The following is a 21,587-nucleotide window of genomic DNA, read 5'->3' as shown; positions in this document are numbered from 1 at the left end:
TGGGTGCTGAGGGTTCAGAGAAAATAAATCAAGGCCACTGACATAAGGAGGCCCACGGCCCAGGGTGAGGCAGAAAAGCTATAACTCAGGATCTCCTGGGGGGCATTAGCGTCCTTCCAGAGACATGCCCAGGAGCCAAGGGGGCACAGAGAAGGGCCTGGGGAGAAGTTGTCTCGCATAATGACTGTGCTGGAACTGGGCCCATGAAGGGCCTGGGAGGTGTTCAGGAGGAAGTGTCTGTGGAGCGAAGGCCAGGCTCCAGGAACTGTGGGGAATGTGGGGATTACAAGGGTGGAACATGGTTGGGATGAAGGAGGCTATGAGGGGCTGGGAAGAGGCAGGAGAGACGGGCAGAGCAGATGTGCGAGACACTCCCAGACCTACTTAGGAACTAGGGCCTTGTCTGGAGAGCAACGGGGGAAGAAGAGCCAGATGTGATGTGTATCTAGGAGCCGGGGCAGGGGAGGGGCTCCCGGGACGTGGGGAGGTGAAGCCAATGGGCAGTTTACAAAACCAAGATCCCTTCACATTCTTACTTTGAGCAGGTTAGAATATTTCTGGTAGAGATATTATTTCAATAGGAATTGTGCTTTGCTTTGTACATCGTAACATAATGACTTTTCAAACTTGACAACTCCTATCTTCAGTAATAAAAAGGAAAGCCCTTTTTAATACTCATGAGCTCTTCTATCAGGCAGGGTGACCCAAACTCCACCCAGGGACTTTTTTCAGTTGACTAAAAACATGGTGAAATTTTGACACGTTACAGGGATTGGGGGTAGGGGCTCTGGAAAAGCGTCAGGGCAGAATGATTCCTCTGTTTTTCGAGAGCTGACACTTGACCACGTGAGCGTTAGGGTGGATTTGGAGAGAAGGAATGGCCAACTTCAATACAGCCCAATCAGGTGGGCATCTATCCACCATGTAGAGACCTGTAAACTCCTCCAAGGTCCTAAGTTTTGTAAGGAAGGCCAACAATTGGTAAGAATTGGTGTCACATAACTGATGCCACCAGTTTTTTGAGAAGTTTTGGAGTTCTAGATGTAAAATAAACTATATTTAAAAAAAATAATACATTGTCCTTGCCTCCAGAGGAATTTACAATCTGTATACAAGGCAAGATGAGCCGTCTCCCCAGTGACTGTAATTTATGATAAAACAGACGTCGTCACATAACCTGACAGCCACACTAACAGATGCTCTTGAAGTTCAGAGGAGGGTGGCAGTTCTGGACAGAGGGGCAGCTGGACTTGGGACCTGTGACAGAGGCTGGAGCAGAAGGGAAATCTGGACAGTTGAGTGTGAAACGGGGCCCGTCACTGCCAGCGGGTGGACACAGCCTTGTCTGTGAGACAGACTCTTCCCAAAGAAGGACCCTGATGACTGTCATTCCCTCGACTGTGAGACTCACTCTTGACGGAAACCCAGCCTCCCTGGACCTGTGTCCCCACGGTCACGTTGTCTGGTAGGTTCATTCCATGGGGCAGGGGCTGAGGCCTTCCCTTTCTTGCTGGAGGCCTGTGGGGAGCCTTTCTCCACTCCCAGGGGTCCCCAAGTTCTCCACGGTGGGCCCTCCACAACAGGCTGGCTTCCTTAAAGCCAGTGGGAGAATCTCTATATATGAGACCCAATCTTACATAACATGGTGTCACACCGACATGGTGGTGGCCCCCCCATCCTATTTGGAGTCCTGCCCACTCTCAAGAGAGGGGATTATTCAAGATGTGTGCCCCGGGGTGGGAGTCTTGGGGCCACCCTAGAACTCTGCCCACACAGCAGGTCCCCAAGACAAATGCATGTTCTTGCCTCTAACTTGGCCTTCGTTTCTCAACAGTGATCTCCATCCCTCATCTGCCCAACAGTCCTTTGAATCTTTGACATTTTACATGTGATTTGGTCCAGGACCGTGGAATTCTTCAGCCAGTTTTAGACCCTTTCCTGCGGAAGTCCCGTCCTTCCCTGCAGCCTGACCGTGTTGTGTAGTGCTTCCATCTCCCTTCCTGGGCCGTGTTCTGTGATGTATACGTCGTCTCCTGGCACTTGGCAACCTATTCCATCTCAGGGTGCTGACACCAGGTGACTCTGTGCCATGGGTGAAGGTCAGCAGTAACTGTCTTGGTGAGAGTGTGTTTGGACACTGTCCTGGCCCACGCCGCTGGCCTCTGGTTAACACGCATGCACAGCTTTATTTAACTCCCCTCTGGAACATCACCCCCTGTGGGCTGGGAATCGGGACACATGGGCAGCGGGTCCCTTGAGCTGTACTGGAGGCCAGCCTCCTGCAGTCCTGTGCTTCTCCCGCCGGCAGACTCCCCTCTGAGTCATCCTCGGTTGTCTGAATTGTGTTCCCTGCCATTTCTACAACAGAAGACACCAGAGCTGGTGGTCTGAAACACAGGCACAGAGAAGGAGCCACAGAGTGGACCGGCCAGGGCACAGTTCCCAAACCTGGACAGATGCCGCCATAAAGTGGAAACTGTCAGCAGGCGCCCGCCCCCGGCGTTGGCCCGAGGCTGCCGCCTGGCTGGCTGACACGTGGGCATCCCGTGTGGCACTGTCTGCACCTACAGGTGTCACTGCTGGAGGCATGACAGTTCCAGCGAGGCTGGAGATCAAAGGGGAGACACGGGTACCCTCTCTGCGGCCACATACACCAGGTCCTTCCTGTCACAGCTGTAGTCAAGGTTCTCCCAGAAAAATAACCTTGTTTTAAAACCCCAAAGAATCGTGCCAGCACAAGTAGCAAAATGACAACGTCATCCTTGTCGCCTTTGGGGGTGGTCATCTCCTGCCTGGACGACCACAGTGGCCTCCTGATGGCTCCCCGCCCCCCAGCATCATTTTCCCTTGACCCGCAGCCCCCATCTTTCCAAGAGCCCTCAGACCAATGGGTCGGCCACTCGGCCAGCACCGAGGCCTCTCGGGTCTGGCCCCAGCTGTCCACCCAGCGTCCTGTCCAGCTGAGTGGCCCTGAGCGACCCCCACCAGCGAGGGTCCCATGCCGGGTGGCTGACCCCTCCACCCCCTCCACCTGCGGGGCACGGCAGGGTGACGCCCCGTCGGAAGCCACCATGAGATGACCCTTCCCCGGATGACACCGCCTCCAACCTCAGCCCCACCTTCACGGAAACCTCTCCAAAGGCCAAGGAGTGGGTCCTGCATTGCTCCTGGGGAAAGGGACTCCGTTAAGTAACGTGGTCTGAGAGCGTTGGGTTAAGGCTAAAAAGCGAGATGATAACGCAAGTCCCGTGGGTGCCACGGGGCCATGGCCGTCCCCTTGGGGTCCTGCCCCCAGGCTGGGCACCCAAAGGAGGCAGGCATGCTTCGTCTCCGAAACCAAAGGCAGTTTTGAGTGCTTGTCAACCCTTGGGTCACAGAAAAGGCCAGGAGCCGAAGGAAGAGAGGAAGGCACCCGTCTGCCTGTCTGTCTGCCTGCACGTGCTGGTCGGACCCTTGGCTGGCATCCTCTCTCCCCTTCCTATCACCTCTGGTCTCTCCTGGTCTCAGGGAAATGGACCAAGGCCTCAGCTGGGAGGTATGAAGGCCTCTCTCACCTGGGAAGGGGAGAAGCAGGTGCGGGAGTTCTGAGGGGGCATGAGGCCACTGGGTGGGACCTGACATGCTGAGCCATGCAGGAGGCCCAGTGGCCCCTGAAGACGGTCCCTGAGTCTCCCTCCAGCCTGAGCCCACTGCCCTCTGCTTCCAGGGGCCGGAGACCGTGGCCACAGCCCCTCAGTGCATTTGCCCAAGTTTGCCCTCCTGCCTTCTCTACCTCCAGCCCCCACCTGTGCCCCAACACCACCTCCCTCCGCCGGTGCTCACCTCACCCCTCCCGAGCCCAGACCCCCTCCCTGCCCACTAGCTCTCCCTGCGGGGCCACCCTCCTGAGCGCCCAGACCCTGCCGCCCTGACACTGCGGGTCACGTGTGAGGATGTGCGCAGCATCCTCTGATCCTCTGCTCTGTCCTCCACGCCGCCCGTAGGCTCTGCTGATGACAGATGGCGTGTTGCTTGTAATTAGCACTCACGCCATTACCCTCTTTATCCAATTTCCTGGAATGCACAGCTGTGTCTTCTATTTCTGGCTCTGGAGCTCCTGACAATTAAAGTGGCCTGAGGTGGACACAGCACAGGACGAAGTGAGCAGACTGTGCTCCTGGCTCATCCCGGACAGGAGGCCGTGTCATCTCCACAGTCATCTAGAAGCAGCCGCAAGAAGGGAGCCTGGGTGACGGCGGCGCATTGGGGAGGTGATGCCAGGCGTGCAGGACACTGACACGTGGAGGGAGAAGAACCAAGGATGGTGCCTAAATGGGCAGGTGGCCCCTGGGGGGCTGCAGGGCGCCGTGTCCCCAGGGAACCATGGAGACTCATGTAGAACACGCTGGAATCTGCCTGCAATTCATCCCACCGAAGGCGGGGGCGTGGGGGTTTGCCTCCCACTCCCACTCTCCCTGGTGGAGTGCTGCCCCTGGAGATGCTCGATCCCTAAATGTAGAGGGGGGAGTGGTCGGCATGTGGAAGGTTCCCCTGAGCCCAGGTGAGCCAGGTGACCCACAGGTGATCCAGAAGTGAGAAAGGGGCTGCGTACTTCCCCCAAACTCTGGGACGTGTCGATTCCCACCCTCAACTCCTAGTACTCATGGTATTTTGCCAATTTGGGCACTTTTTTTGGTATTTTGATTTGATAAATAAAACTTTGTACTGTTATTCCACCGTATCTCAGCTAATTTTGCTTACTTTTCTTTCACGTTAGGGACAGTTATAACCCCTTTCCAGGCATTAGAGTGGGTGGTCCACAACTCCCCCAAGGTCATCTTCATGATTAGACCGCCATCTACGCACTAATAGAGAGGTGACCACAGTAATAACTGCAGAGCTGAATCGCCAAAGGCCATGAGAGTTAATTCAGGAAAGAAGAACCACAGCATAGAAACCAAGAGAAAACCCAAACCAAAGGTGAAGAAGAATGAGATTCAAAGAATAACAAACAGTAAATATTTATACTTCTTACTATTCAGTGCTGGTGGAGCACGCTGGTCAAACACCGCTGGGAGAATACATTGTAAGAAAACGACTTTTTCCAAAACAATTTGGTAATATAGGTCAAATGTTGACAGCGTGTAGGAAACAATCCTACACACAAAAAAACCAACATCAAGGCATCGATATGGTCACCAGAATATTATTTAAACTAGCAAAACTGGGCAATAAACTAAATAAATGAAAAAAGGGATTTTTGAACTGACAATGAATTGACTACTATACCCTCATCAAAAATGTTTCCAAAGGTTTATAGTAATAGTTTAAAAATGGGTGAAAGGAGAAAACAGTATACAAATGTATAAGTCAGGTTGAACCTTATGAAATTGACTATATTAAAAAACTTTGGTTCAGCCATGTTCAACTACAGTTCAATCTTGGTTATACTGTATAAGACAAATGTTTATTTTTGCTATTTCTTTGTTTTTTTTTTTCTTTTTCGCGGTACGCGGGCCTCTCACTGCTGTGGCCTCTCCCGTTGCGGAGCACAGGCTCCGGACGCGCAGGCTCAGCGGCCATGGCTCACGGGCCCAGCCGCTCCGCAGCATGTGGGATCCTCCCGGACCGGGGCACGAACCCGCGCCCCCCGCATCGGCAGGTGGATTCTCAACCACTGCGCCACCAGGGAAGCCCTATTTTTGCTATTCCTTTAAAATCTGCTTTTAGAAAGAAAGACTGGAAGGAATGTACCCATTGATGATAATAACTGGGGCGGGGCTTCAGGTGATGGTTTTCGTCTTTCTTTTCTTTGGGTGTTGCCACTCTCCTATGATGAGCATGTGTTCTTCTGAGAGCACGATTCTGTCTTATTAGCTGTATGTGCCTGGTGAGGCTCTGAAGAGCTGCCATCGGAACACGAAGCGCACACGCTTCCCAAGGAGCAAAGATTCACCTCGTGGAAGAGACCCTGCGGGTGTCCACAGCTCCAGAGCTACAGCTCAGGCACCTCACCTCCAGAGCCGTCTCGCCTGTGATGTGTACCTGCACTGCGGGTGACCGAAACCCTCCCTCACACGTCTCGGCCCAAGGGCCGCTACAGCTCCAGGCAACACCACTTCTGCATCTGAGTGAAGGAGCGCCGGCCATCCCCCACCAGGGAGGGGTCTTCCTGCTACATGGGAGAAGATGCAGCTTCCCTGATGGTGGGAGGACACCTGGTAAAGAACCTCTCCTTCATTTGGACCAACTTTGCACCAGAAACCTCATGGTGGATGCCTCTCTTAGCGCAGAGAGAGACCACCGTGGCTGGGCTGGCGAGGGCCTGCGGCCTGTGGGTTCCATATTTCAACACAGACTTGGACCCAAGTCCAGGGGTCTCAGCTGCAGAGCTGGCCGCTGTGCCAGTCAGTCTCCCCAAGGCTGCCCGCTGCTGGGAAGCTGGCTGGGGGTCACCCGCAGACGGACCCTGGAGTGCCTGAATCAAAGTCCAGGGTATGGAAGAGTCTTTCTTTCTCGGCGCCTGGGAAAGCCACTTCCAAGGGATACTTTGCAGAAGGAAGACACCTTCAATAAAATGTCTCTAATGCATTTATCTAAATAGACAGGGTTAAATTAATCCTCTGCTACTCAACGAATCCTGCCTCTTTATAGACCAAAGTTTAAAGAAAGCCCTACTGTGGTTTATACTAGTGAAACAGTATAAAAAGAAATCTTCCACTTACATATTTCAAAACCACAAAACCGAAGGCCCCTTCCCCAAGCCATAATCCCCATGGAATGCCCCAAACCATGCCCTTTTTAAACTACTAGAAATCCACACACCTAGTGCCATCATTCTATAAGCACATGAGTTTCTGAGCTGAAGCCCTGAACAAATGCAATTAAAAAATCTTATTCATCACCCAACCTATGAAAAAAGGGACCTTTCTCGGCCTCATTTTTAAGCAACTGGGAATCTGATGGGCTTAGCTGTCAAGCCCTCTTGAGCGTGAGTAACTCATGAGATCTGCCGGCACACTTCATAAAGTCCAGAAGTCATAAATGGGGCTTCCCTGGTGGCGCAGTGGTTGGGAGTCCACCTGCCGATGCAGGGGACACAGGTTCGTGCCCCGGTCCGGGAAGATCCCACACGCCGCGGAGCGGCTGGGCCCGTAAGCCATGGCCGCTGAGCCTGCGCGTCCGGAGCCTGTGCTCCGCGACGGGAGAGGCCACAACGGTGAGAGGCCCACATACCGCAAAAAACAAACAAAAACAAAAACAACAAAAGTCGTAAATGCTGGCTTTGCTTTACGACATCAGTGTGCATTCAGGTTGGCCTTTTCTCTTCGTGAACAGCATACGGGCTTCTTCTGAAACCCTTGTGAGATAGGGGTCTAGGCTCACCCCAGTGTCTCTCCAGAGAAGACCCAGAGCACTGCAGCTGGTGCCTCCCATTCCCAGGTGTTTTGCTGAGGATCACGCATGAGTACCTATGGAATGGGTGAGCGAATGGAAGCAGCCACCTCAACGAGACAAGAACACACTGAAAATCTCCTTAGTGAAACTGCTCAGCTGAGGCCACTGGGACACAGTCAGAGACGCACATCCTTGGGAAGGAGAGGGAGGCGTCTCCGGCGGCCCTAATCTCCCACGTGGCTTAGTCTGATGCTGTGCCGGGAAGATGGGCCTGGTTGGTTCCAAAACAAAGGGGTGGAAAACTTAGACATTGATAAGAGGGATGCTGCATGTATTTCTCAAATGCTCACAAGGCCATCACGTCTCACGGAGGACGGGCCATGCCTCCCAGTTAATTCCACTGGGACAGACTGGCTGGGTCCATTCAGATACTCGGAATTATGAATATTTCTGCGCTGTCCTTGCAATCAGAAGAGGTGTGGCAGCAAAACTCGGGAGTGTCCCTCCCAGTGGGTTTGCAGAAGAGAATCGTATTCTCAGTGGCTCTGAGGGCAGAGGAATCTGCTTCATCACATTCACATGAGTGATGCCATAAGCCCTGTCGTGCAGATGCTTTGGGGCCACACGAGTGGGGGAGAAGGAAACAGAAACGGCAGCTGCTCCAGGAGATAAACCCCCTTATCCAGGCTCACGGGCCCACTCCGGGATCAGTGCTGGGCCGGCCCGGGGCACGTGCAGCAAGACCAGAGCTCGGACACGAAGGGAGTCCTGGGAAATCATTGAGCGCCTCCTGGGAGCCAGGCCCTGGGAACCCAACGGCGCATTGGAGAGTCCCGCGTCTCCAGGAGCTGCAAGCCAGCACGGTGACCTGGCGACGTGGGAGGGACACAGAGCAGCCGTGTGGCATCGTGTGTCAGCTGGGCAGCCAGGGGGCGAGGGAGGGAGGGCCTCCCAGGGAAGGGACCCCGTGCCAAGAGTGGAAGGTGGGTGAGGGGGGCTGTGAGACAGCTGAGGGCGGCCACCAGGGATGGTGACCGGTGGTGACACTGGGTACAAGCCTCCAGGACCAGGAGGACACTGACAGCCACGGAATAAGCAACCCCGTCGAGTGGCAGTGACGACATCTAAATGGAGTCAAAGCCCTGTTGGCAGAATCCTCCCGGGGCGGCTGGAGAAGGGAACGCGGGCACTGGACCCATTTCTCCGCTGTAGGAACAGAGGGGCTGGATGGCCAGAGCTCGGAGCCCCGGCCTGTGTTCCTGGCCTCCTCTCCTTAGCCAGGTAGTGACACTGGCTTTGTCTGCACGTCTCTGTTGTTGAAGTGGGAAGGCTGAGAATGGGGCGAGGGCCGAGCAATGGGCAAAGGGAGAGGTCGGCCGGAGCCCTTTCCCAACTGCCACGCGGAGTCTTCAGTGTGTCGGGTAGGGAGCTCACACCACACACACAAACACAAGCATGTGCACTCACAGGCGCACACACACACATACACACAGAGACACACCTCTCACAAGAGTCAGTTGTTTCAAGGCTATTTCATCCTGCAGGATTTGTTTAATCAAATCATCTCTATGTCTTGGTAAAAATAAAGGAAAGTTGCATGGGGAGGGAGTCTTTTTTTAAAAATAAAATTTTAGCCAAGTAAATATAGTTTTTAAAATTATGTCTTTTTACGAAAACACGTCCTCCATCTACACTAGGGACCACTCCAGTGTGCGTGTGTGTTCGCGGCCTTCCCATTTTGCACTTCTGGGTTACTCAGCATATATGTGAATATAGGCTTAATCCATTGCATTGCAGTTTTAAGCTCACAAGCCTACTTTTCCTTCCAGGTCCTTGTGCCAAGGGCTGTATTTTATTTTTGAGTGAGTCTCTAGACAGATAGAGCAATGCATGCATTAAATTTCATGGTGCAGAGGAAAAGAGGTCTCCCACGGAAGGTGCCTGAGATAATCTCCTTACTCCTAATTCTTAAGCGCTGGCACTGTTTAGTTTCCCTGTAGCCCCAGGGCCTCACCCTGCCCAGGTGCCAGCACTGCTCAGACCCGCTGCTCTGGGGGAGAGGAGGTCTCCCCAGGCCGCCCCCCACCTCAGTTCCCAGCTGCACCTGCTCTGGGAAAGGCCGCACAGGAAGCAGCCTTGGGTGGGTGCTGACTGCAGAGGGAATTTGCTTTTGAATTCCCAAGGCCATTTACAGTGTTCATTATAATTATCATTACACACCGGTTCCTATTACTGCCTTCTGCGTTCGGTCTCATTTTATGAAGAAATCCAACTGGGCTAAACTATTGTATCGGGCTCATTTTATGCCCAAAAGCCAAAACAGGAACTACAGTCATTGGAAGGAGATTCAATTATAAACTGCTTTTTCCTCCTCAATTCAAAATGAGATTCAGACGTCAACTACCATTGAGACAGCCCAGGGGTATGCAAACCGCTGGCTGATACAGAGGTGTATGAGTCCCTCCCCTAGCGAAGGGGAGGGCTCGTCCCTCTGGGGGTGTGGACCCCGGAAGCCAGCAGGGCCCCAGCAGGAAGGCCAGCAACACAGACCAGTCATCTCTCCACATGGCCCCGGGGACCGTCCCTTCCAGGTGACCCACACCTGTTCACCTCTCAGCCACCTCCTTGGACAGGTGGCGACAGCTGCCCCTTCAAAGCCTCCCTCCCCTTTCAGGACAAGAGGCGGGATCCATTTTCCTCTGCTTTGGCCTCACATCACGCGGCCCCTGAATGTCAGGCAGCGTGACTGCGGGCTCGGTGAGGAAGGGGAGGGGTCTTGGGCTGGGGGACAGTAGCTCAGCCACTCCCACCGAGGGGCGCTATCGTGTGACATCCTTACCCCTCTCTCCAGGAGCATGTCTCGGAAGTGGGTCACCCGCTCCTCCAGGGGCAGAAGGATCTGGGGCGGCGGCGTCTTGGCACCCGTGTCTTTTCTCTCCGCCTCCTCGGGCCCGGGACTCACGTGGCCTTCCGTCCTTCGGGGCACAAGACACAGAGAGTCAAGCGTGACCTTGGAGACGCAACTGCTTCTCACTGCAAGCTTTCAAAACCCTCTTGCCCCCTGTAAGGGGCAAAGATTCTTTGGACACGTTGCAAAGCCTGGAACAGTCAGCCCAGCAAAGCAGAGATCTTGCTCTTGGGATGCAAACAGCTCTGCTGCCTTCGGGGCGGAAAGTTGAGACTAAAGCCCTAACAGGATGGACGCTCTCGGGAGGGAGGCAGCGCTGGGAGCCCGAGGGCCGAGGGCACCCCGCTGGGCCACCAGGAAGGAGGCTGTGAGTCCCTCACCGTTTCACCGCCAGAGACCGGTCGTCACCCGAGGGAACGGAGCGAGCCTGTCACTTGGACCAAGCGGTGGAGCTTCAACCTGGTTCCGCTTTTGTTTTTAGATACTGTTTCATTTCGGATAAATACATGGAAGACACTTATGGGGAGACTATTCTATCCACACTCAGGGGACAGAAAACATTGTCCCGACGTCTAACCTGCGAGAGACACTTCAGTGACAGCGGGGAGACGGGATGCCACCTGGGCGATCTGCACAGGGATGGGGACAGCTGGGCAACGTGTGCCCAGAGCCGGTCCGTCCCCCCCCACAGGGGTGGCCGCAGCCAAGGCCCGGACACAAGGGGCAGGGAGGAGGGGTCCCACCGCGGGCCCAGGGCAGGGGCCAGGCAGGGCGGCGGGGAGGAAGGAGAGAGCCTGCTTTTACGAAGCACCGGCTCGGCAACTTGCATACTTCTATTTAACTGGCCATTTGAGAGATCTCTTTATGGTTCTACGCCTTCTTCTGAAAGCATCTGGAAACCTCCTTCTAAAGCACCTTGACGTTTGCTGCTGGAAGAAGTCTTCTGGCCAAATGCAGACGTGTTATCCCCACTCCTGTCCGTCTCGCTCCCCAACCTGGGAGCGGGGTCTGCCCAGCCCCACCCCCGGTCTCCTCCCAGGCAGCCTGTTCTCAGCCAGGATGCACAGACTGGACCTCCACCGCCTAGACAGCAGCCCTGCTTAGACACCCAGACCCCTCTGCGGGGCCTCCTCCTGGCCTAGCCCTGCCCCCCCAGGACCTGGGCCCTCGGGCAGAGACTTCAACAGGCTGGTGCAAACCTGATCCTGAGGCCACCTTTCTGATATGCGCTCAGGCCAAGCGAGGCTGTCAAACCTGAAGAGCAGCCCGCTGGGAAGCACCGGGACCTCGTGTCTCCTGCATCCGCGACAGCGTCCTAAGTGCTTGGAGGTCCCGAACAGCAGGGCACACACACATCAGAAGCCTGGCTTTTCCCCCCCTCTTGGCAAAACCAGCCTCAACCCGGGAATTGCAGGGTTGAAGGTGCTCACGCCACGCACATCCGGGTTTTCTGATGTAGGTCAAGATCAGGGCTCAGGCCCGGGGGGTTTGTTCCTGGGGGACTTGGGCAGAGTGTCTGGAGACATCTGGGGTTGTCACCACTGGGAAGGCGCTCCGGCACATAGGGACAGAGGTCAGTGGTGCACAGGATCTGGGCACATCTGCACTCCCGCATTTCGGGAGAAGGAGACGGCCCGTTCAGCTCACACAGTCACTTAACGACTCAACCAGGGCAGCCCCACCTCCTGACGCCCACCAGATCTGCAGCTTTCCCACCTTTGTCCAGGGTGCTGTGAAAATATGCAGGTTACCAATTTGGGGACGTGATGAAAATGTGGTATCCCATGTGCTACGTCTCACAAGGGTTTTCACGCATCAGGGTTATAACGTGGGTTAATCAAACCTCATACAAAATGTGCAAAGAAAAAAACCTGCTTGCTCAGCCCATTAGGGAATCTTATTTATAGACCGACTATTGCAGGAGAACTTACGTTCTTAGCTTCTTATGCAATTATGCGGAATTTTGAAAAAAGAAAATTACCAGTGGATTTGCCATTGAATCACACTCCAAAGGGTATAATTAGGATTTCTTTGTAATAAATTTTCATTAGTTAAAAATAGAAGTGTGGAAACAAGTCTCGCATTGTTGTAACTTGAAATAAGATTAATAGGAATGTTGTGAGTGTGGCAATGATCATGGATTACAGCTTATGCCACAAAATATTGTGTTCGGAACCACTGGGCACCTTCCAGACTGCAAAGCTATCAGTTCAATTAGAATTAATCAAAAGCAAATGAAAACTTGCTAAATATATTTTCAATATTCTTATGGCTGAAATATTTTGGTACAAAAAGTAAATACTGGGAGGAGCTTCAAGATGGCGGAAGAATAAGACGCGGAGATCAGCTTCCTCCCAACAGATACACCAGAAATACATCTACATGTGGAACAACTCCTACAGAACACCTACTGAACGCTGGCAGAAGACCTCAGACCTCCCAAAAGGCAAGAAACTCCCCACGTACCTGGGTAGGGCAAAAGAAACAAAAGAAAAAACAGAGACAAGAGAATAGGGACGGCACCTGCACCAGTGGGAGGGAGCTGTGAAGGAGGAAAGGTTTCCACACACTAGGAAGCCCCTTCGCGGGCGGAGACTGCGGGAGGCGGAGTGGGGGAGCTTCGGAGCCGCGGAGGAGAGCACAGCAACAAGGCTGCGGAGGGCAAAGCGGGGAGATTCCCGCACAGAGGATCAGGGCCGACCGGCACGCACCAGCCCGAGAGGCTTCTCTGCTCCCCCGCTGGGGTTGGCGGGGGCTGGGAGCTGAGGCTCGGGCTTCAGTTGCAGCGCAAGGAGAGGACTGGGGTTGGCGGCGTGAACACAACCTGCAGGGGTTAGTGTGCCACGGCTAGCCGGGAGGGAGTGCGGGGAAAAGTTTTCTTGCCTCTTTGTTTCCTGGTGCACGAGGAGAGGGGATTAAGAGCGCTGCTTAAAGGAGCTCCAGAGACGGGCACGAGCCGCGGCTAACAGCGCGGACCCCAGAGACAGGCATGAGATGCTAAGGCTGCTGCTGCCGCCGAGAAGCCTGTGTGCGAGCACAGGTCACTATCCACACCCCACTTCCGGGGAGCCTGTGCAGCCCGCCACTGCCAGGGTCCCGGGATCCAGGGACAACTTCCCAGGGAGAACGCACGGCGCGCCTCAGGCTGGTGCAACGTCCCGCTGGCCTCTGCCGCTGCAGGCTCGCCCCGCATCCGCACCCCTCCTTCCCCCCGGCCTGAGTGAGCCAGAGCCCCCGAAGCAGCGGCTCCTTTAACCCTGTCCTGTCTGAGCGAAGAACAGACGCCCTCCGGCGACCTACACGCAGAGGCGGGGCCAAATCCAAAGCTGAGCCCCTGGAGCTGTGAGAACAAAGAAGAGAAAGGGAAATCTCTCCCAGCAGCCTCAGGAGCAGCGGATTAAAGCTCCACAATCAACTTGACGTGCCCTGCACCTGTGGAATACCTGAATAGACAACGAATCATCCCAAATTGAGGAGGTGGACTTTGAGAGCAAGATTTATGATTTTTTCCCCTTTTCCTCTTTTTGTGAGTGTGCATGTGTATGCTTCTGTGCGTGATTTTGTCTGTATAGCTTTGCTTTTACCATTTGTCCTAGGGTTCTGTCTGTCCATTTTTTTTTCTTTTTTTTAGTATAGTTTTTAGCGCTTGTTTACATTGGTGGATTTGTTTTTTGGTATAGTCGCTCTCTTCTTTCTTTTTGTATTACTTTTCAATTTTTTTAAATAATTATGTTTTATTTTTTATTTTAATAACTTTATTTCATTTTATTTTATCTTTTCCTTTCTTTTTTTCTCCCTTTTATTCTGAGCTGTGTGGATGACAGGCTCTTGGTGCTCCAGCCAGACATCAGGGCTGTGCTTCTGAGGTGGGAGAGCCAGGTTCAGGACATTGGTCCACCAGAGACCTCCCAGCTCCACGTAATAACAAATGGCGAAAATCTCCCAGAGATCTCCATCTCAACGCCAAGACCCAGCTCCACTCAACGACCAGCAAGCTACAGTGCTGGACACCCTATGCCAAACAAAAAGCAAGACAGGAACACAACCCCACCCATGAGCAGAGAGGCTGCCTAAAATCATAATAAGGTCACAGACACCCCTAAACACACCACCAGACATGGACCTGCCCACCAGAAAGACAAGATCCAGCCTCATCCACCAGAACACAGGCACTAGTCACCTCCACCAGGAGGCCTACACAACCCACTGCACCAACCTTAGCCACTGGGGACAGACACCAAAAACAATGGGAACTATGAACCTGCAGGCTGCAAAAAGGAGACCCCAAACACAGTAAGATAAGCAAAATGAGAAGACAGAGAAATACAGAGCAGATGAAGGAGAAAGGTAAAAACCAACCAGACCTAACAAATGAAGAGGAAATAGGCAGTCTACCTGAAAAAGAATTCAGAATAATGATAGTAAAGATGATCCAAAATCTTGGAAATAGAATGGAGAAAATACAAGAAACGTTTAACAAGGACCTAGAAGAACTAAAAAGCAAACAACGATGAACAACACAATAAATGAAATTAAAAATTCTCTAGAAGGGATCAATAGCAGAAAAACTGAGGCAGAAGAATGGATAAGTGACCTGGAAGATAAAATAGTGGAAATATAACTACTGCAGAGCAGAAGAAAGAAAAAAGAATGAAAAGAATTGAGGACAGTCTCAGAGACCTCTGGGACAACATTAAATGCACCAACATTCAAATTATAGGGGTCCCAGAAGAAGAAGAGAAAAAGAAAGGGACTGAGAAAATATTTGAAGAGATTATCGTTGAAAACTTCCCTAATATGGGAAAGGAAATAGTTAATCAAGTCCAGGAAGCACAGAGAGTCCCATACAGGATAAATACAAGGAGAAACATGCCAAAACACATATTAATCAAACTATCAAAAATTAAATACAAAGAAAAAATATTAAAAGCAGTAAGGGAAAAACAGCAAATAACATACAAGGGAATCCCCATAAGGTTAACAGCTGATCTTTCAGCAGAAACTCTGCAAGCCAGAAGGGAGTGGCAGGACATATTTAAAGTGATGAAAAGGAAAAACCTACAACCAAGATTACTCTACCCAGCAAGGATCTCATTCAGATTTGATGGAGAAATTAAAACCTTTACAGACAAGCAAAAGCTAAGAGAATTCAGCACCACCAAACCAACTTTACAACAAATTGCTAAAGGAACTTCTCTAGGCAGGAAACACAAGAGAAGTAAAAGACCTACAATAACAAACCCAAAACAATTAAGAAAATGGTAATAGGAACATACATATCGATAATTACCTTAAATGTGAATGGACTAAATGCTCCCACCAAAAGACACAGATTGGCTGAATGGATACAAAAACAAGACCTGTATATATGCTGTCTACAAAAGACCCACTTCAGACCTAGGGACACTCACAGACTGAAAGTGAGGGGATGGAAAAAGGTATTCCATGCAAATGGAAATCAAAAGAAAGCTGGAGTAGCAATTCTCATATCAGACAAAACAAATACTATTACAAGAGACCAAGAAGGACACTACATAATGATCAAGGGATCAATCCAAGAAGATGTAACAATTGTAAATATTTATGCACCCAACATAGGAGCACCTCAATACATAAGGCAAATACTAACAGCCATAAAGGGGAAATTGACAGTAACACAATCATAGTGGGGGACTTTAACACCCAACTTTCACCAATGGACAGATCATCCAAAATGAAAATAAATAAGGAAACACAGCTTTAAATGACGCATTAAACAAGATGGACTTAATTGATATTTAGAGGACATACCATCCAAAAACAACAGAATACACTTTATTCTCAAGTGCTCATGGAACATTCTCCAGGATAGATCATATCCTGGGTCACAAATCAAGCCTTGGTAAATTTAAGAAAATTGAAATCGTATCAAGTATCTTTTCTGACCACAACGCTATGAGACTACATATCAATTACAAGAAAAAATCTGTAAAAACTACAAACACATGGAGGCTAAACAATACACTACTTAATAACCAAGAGATCACTGAGGAAATCAAAAAATACCTAGAAACAAATGACAATGAAAACACGACTACCCGAAACCTATGGGATGCAGCAAAAGGAGTTCTAAGAGGGAAGTTTACAGCAATACAATCCTACCTTAAGAAACAAGAAACATCCCAAATAAACAACCTAACCTTACACCTAAAGCAATTAGAGAAAGAAGAACAAAAAAACCCCCTAAGTTAGCAGAAGGAAAGAAATCATAAAGATCAGAAATAAGTGAAAAAGAAATGAAGCAAACAATAGCAAAGATCAATAAAACTAAAAGCTGGTTCTTTAAGAAGATAAACAAAATTGATAAACCATTAGCCAGACTCATCAAGAAAAAAGGGAGAAGACACAGAGCAACAGAATTAGAAATGAAAAAGGAGAAGTAACAACCAACACTGCAGAAATACAAAGGATCACGAGAGATTACTACAAGCAACTATATGCCAATAAAATGGACAACCTGGAAGAAATGGACAAATTCTTAGAAATGCACAACCTTCCCAGACTGAAACAGGAAGAAATAGAAAATATGAACAGATCAATCACAAGCACTGAAATTGAAACTGTGATTAAAAATCTTCCAACAAACAAAAGCCCAGGACCAGATGGCTTCACAGGCGAATTCTATCAAACATTTAGAGAAGAGCTAACACCTATTCTTCTCAAACTCTTCCAAAATATAGCAGAGGGAGGAACACTCCCAAACTCATTCTACGAGGCCACCATCACCCTGTACCAAAACCACACAAAGATGTCACAAAGAAAGAAAACTACAGGCCAATATCACTGAAGAACATAGATGCAAAATTCCTCAACAAAATACTAGCAAACAGAATCCAACAGCACATTAAAAGGATCGTACACCATGATCAAGTGGGGTTTATCCCAGGAATACAAGGATTCTTCAATATACACAAATCAATCAATGTGATACACCATATTAACAAACTGAAGTAGAAAAACCATATGATCATCTCAATAGATGCAAAAAATCTTTCAACAAAATTCAATGCCCATTTATGATTAAAACCCTCCAGAAAGTAGGCATAGAGGGAACTTAGCTCAACATAATAAAGGCCATATATGACAAACCCACAGCCAACATCGTCCTCAATGGTGAAAAACTGAAACCATTTCCACTAAGGTCAGGAAAAGACAAGGTTGCCCACTCTCACCACTATTATTCAACACAGTTTTGGAAGTTTTAGCCACAGCAATCGGAGAAGAAAAAGAAATAAAAGGAATCCAAATTGGAAAAGAAGAAGTTAAGCTGTCACTGTTTGCAGATGGCATGATACTATACACAGAGAATCCTAAAGAAGCTACCAGAAAACTTCTAGAGCTAATCAAAGAATTTGGTAAAGTAGCAGGATACAAAATTAATGCACAGAAGTCTCTAGCATTCCTATACACTAATGATGAAAAATCTGAAAGTGAAAATAAGAAAACAATCCCATTTACCGCTGCAACAAAAAGAATAAAATACCTAGGAATAAACCTACCTAAGGAGACAAAAGACCTGTATGCAGAAAATTATAAGACACTGATGAAAGAAATTAAAGATGATACAAATAGATGGAGAGATATACCATGTTCTTGGATGGGAAGAATCAACATTGTGAAATGACTATACTACACAAAGCAATCTACAGATTAATTGCAATCCCTATCAAACTACCACTGGCATTTTTCACAGAACTAGAACAAACAATTTCACAATTTGTATGGAAACACAAAAGACCCCAAATAGCCAAAGCAATATTGAGAAAGAAAAACAAAGCTGGATGAATCAGGCTCCCAGACTTCAGACTATACTACAAAGCTACAGTAATCAAGACAGTATGACACTGGCACAAAAACAGAAATATAGATCAATGGAACAGGATAGAAAGCCCAGAGATAAACCCATGCACATATGGTCACCTTATCTTTGATAAAGGAGGCAAGAATATACAATGGAGAAAAGACAGCCTCTTCAAGAAGTGGTGCTGGGAAAACTGGACAGCTACATGTAAAAAAATGACATTAGAATATTCCCTAACACCATACACAAAAATAATCTCAAAATGGATTAAAGACCTAAATATAAGGTCAGACACTATCAAACTCTTAGAGGAAAACGTAGGCAGAACACTCTATGACATAATTCCAGCAAGATCCTTTTTGACCCACCTCCTAGAGAAATGGAAATAAAAACAAAAATAAACAAATGGGACCTAATGAAACGTAAAAGCTTTCGCACAGCAAAGGAAACCATAAACAAGAAGAAAAGACAACCCTCAGAATGGGAGAAAATATTTGCAAATGAAGCAACTGACAAAGGATTAATCTCCAAAATTTACAAGCAGCTCATGCAGCTCAATATCAAAAAAAACAAAGATCCCAGTCCAAAAATGGGCAGAAGACCTAAACAGACCTTTCTCCAAAGAAGATATACAGATTGCCAACAAACACATGAAAGAATGGTCAACATCACTAATCATTAGAGAAATGCAAATCAAAACTACAATGAGCGATCACCTCACACCAGTCAGAATGGCCATGATCTAAAAATCTACAAACAATAAATGCTGGAGAGGGTGTGGAGAAAAGGGAATCCTCTTGCACTGTTGGTGGGAATGTAAATTGATACAGCCACTATGGAGAACAGTATGGAGGTTCCTTAAAAAACTAAAAATAGAACTACCATATGACCCAGCAATCCCACTACTAGGCAAATACCCTGAGAAAACCATCATTCAAAACGAGTCATGTACCATAATGTTCATTGCAGCTCTATTTACAATAGCCATGGAAACAACCTAAGTGTCCATCAGCAGATGAATGGATAATGAAGATGTGGCACATATATATATACAATGGAATATTACTCAGCCATAAAAAGAAATGATATTGAGTTTTTTGTAGTGAGGTGGATGGACCTAGAGTCTGTCATACAGAGCGAAGTAAGTCATAAAGAGAAAAACAAATACCGTATGCTAACACATACATATGGAATCTAAAAAAAAAAAAAAAAAAAAAAGGTCATGAAGAACCTAGGGGCAAGATGGGAATAAAAACTCAGACCTACTAGAGAATGGACTTGAGGACAAGGGAAGGGGGAAGTGTAAGCTAGGACGAAGTGAGAGAGAAGCATTGACATATATACACTACCAAATGTAAAATGGATAGCTAGTGGGAAGCAGCCGCATAGCACAGGGAGATCAGCTCGGTGCTTTGTGACCACCTAGAGGGGTGGGATAGGGAGGGTGGGAGGACGGGAGACGCAACAGGGAAGAGATATGGGAGCATATGTGTATGTATAACTGATTCACTTTGTATACAGCAGAAACTACCACACCATTGTAAAGCAATTATAGTCCAATAAAGATGTTTAAAAAAAAAGAGTAAATTCTAACACTTAAAATAAAAGCTAGCTCAAGCCAAAATTGTATGGACGGTGAGAGGCAGCATCCCCTGGGGCACAGTTGGGTACCCAAGCCTTGCTGGCTGTGGGGGGCTGGGAACAGCTGCAGTGCTGGGGTCTCTTCACTCTGAGGGGCTTCATGTTCCGTGCACCTTGTCCCCCTCTTGGAGACACCATGGTGGCCACACCCTCCTGGAGCTCTGCCCCCAAACACACCCTGCACTGCCCCTCCCCCAGTCCTCTAACTGCCACTGAGCTTACCCAGCTGCTCCCCTAACGACGGGTGTGCATGTGCACACGCGTGTCTGTCCCATGTGGGTGATCTGTGGGGCCAGGGTTTTCAGATTCTGCCCGTGTGCACAGTGCAGCACATTATTCTGTCCAACGCACTAGACCACATGCAGTGCAACTGGATTCTAGACACAGCGAGTACTTTTACGAACAACGAACTTTCATTAGTTTATCTGGGGCTGAGGGGACTTGGGCCTCTGGACCTGGCACATCTGCTACCTGTCCACAGGCCACCTCTCCGACGCACAGACACACCTCCTTCCGCCTCCTGAATCTTTCCATGGAGCCATCCTGGGGTCGGAATGGTCACCCTGGCAAAGAAATTATAGCCACTGACGAGGTGCCTGTTACAGTTCAAAGGAAAGTGTTTTTTTTAATTGTCCAGTCTATGAGGGGAGGTGGTGAGAGAGAGAGAAGGAAGGAAGGAAGGAAGGGAGGGAGGGAGGGAGGGAGGGAGGGAGGGAGGGGAGGGCGAGAGAGGGAAGGGAGACATTGATACAGAAGACTGCACTGTTTTTTCAGCAGGTGCACACTGGGGAGGTACATTTCTCAGCAAGTTTGAGGCCCCCCAGTTGACTGAAGTATCAATACAGTTGTGGCCCCTTATCCACAAGGGGTATGTTCCTAGACCCCCGGCAGACGCCTGAAACATTGGCTAGTATTGAATCCTAAAGATATAGATATATGTTATGCTTTTTTCCTATCTAGACATACCTATGACAAACTTTAATTTATAAATTAGGCACAGTAAGAGATTAACAACAATAATAAAATAGAACAATGATGACAATATACTGTAATAAAAGTTATGTGAACGTGGTCTCTCTTTCTCAAAATGTCTTATACAAATTCAATGCCTTTTCCATCTTAACTTGAGCTCATCGCGCACTGTGGCCAGAAGTATTGCAGTGTGAGGTGTAATAGCAAAACTAGCATGAATTCCCTTTTTCCTTCTTCACAATTTCATGGATGGAAGATTCATTCTGACCAGAGATCTTAGCAACTTTATCATACAATTTTTTTTTCTTCCCTTATTAAGTCAAGAACTTTCACCTTTTCACTTACAGGAAGCACTTTCTGGCTTCTCTTTGGTAGATCTGAATTGCTATCCGAATTGCCAGCATCACTACTCTTATGCTTTGGGGCAGTTATTAAGAAAAATCAGGGTCACTTGAACACAGCACTGTGACACTGTGACTGTGGGTCGGACAATCAAGATGGCTACCAAGTGACGACCAGATGGGACAGGCTGGACAGAAGGATGATTCGCGTCCCGGGCAGGATGGAGCTGACGGTATGAGATTTCACATTACTCAGAACGGCGTGTGATTTAAAACACATGAGTTGTTTATTTCAGGAATCTTCCACTTAGTATTTTTGGACCTCGTTTGACCACAGATTAGCTGAAACTGCAGAAAGCAAACGCTCAGGTAAGGGGGGGGACAACTGCATACACATGTGTCGTCATCCCACCACCCAGATGGGCAGGAGCTCAGAGTACAGAGCGGAATGCATACAGAGACAACTGGGGCAAACTGCACACCTTCATGTCCTCATGTGGGGCATCAA

General features: G+C 49.1%; 1 protein-coding gene across 1 annotated transcript in view; it reads right to left on the bottom strand.

Moving 5' to 3' along the window:
• TCERG1L (transcription elongation regulator 1 like) overlaps nucleotides 1–21,587 on the bottom strand; it is a 192,157-nt gene that overhangs the window by 10,089 nt on the left and 160,481 nt on the right. Inside the window, exon 9 of the mRNA XM_067708849.1 lies at nucleotides 10,217–10,352. Coding sequence (XP_067564950.1) covers nucleotides 10,217–10,352 — 136 coding nt within the window. The remainder of the gene's footprint in view (nucleotides 1–10,216; nucleotides 10,353–21,587) is intronic.

This window comes from Pseudorca crassidens, chromosome 16, assembly GCF_039906515.1.
Source record: "Pseudorca crassidens isolate mPseCra1 chromosome 16, mPseCra1.hap1, whole genome shotgun sequence".
Classification (NCBI taxonomy): Eukaryota; Metazoa; Chordata; class Mammalia; order Artiodactyla; family Delphinidae; genus Pseudorca; species Pseudorca crassidens.
Note: the sequence above shows the minus strand (reverse complement) of the source record. Positions and strands in the feature narration are given on the sequence as shown.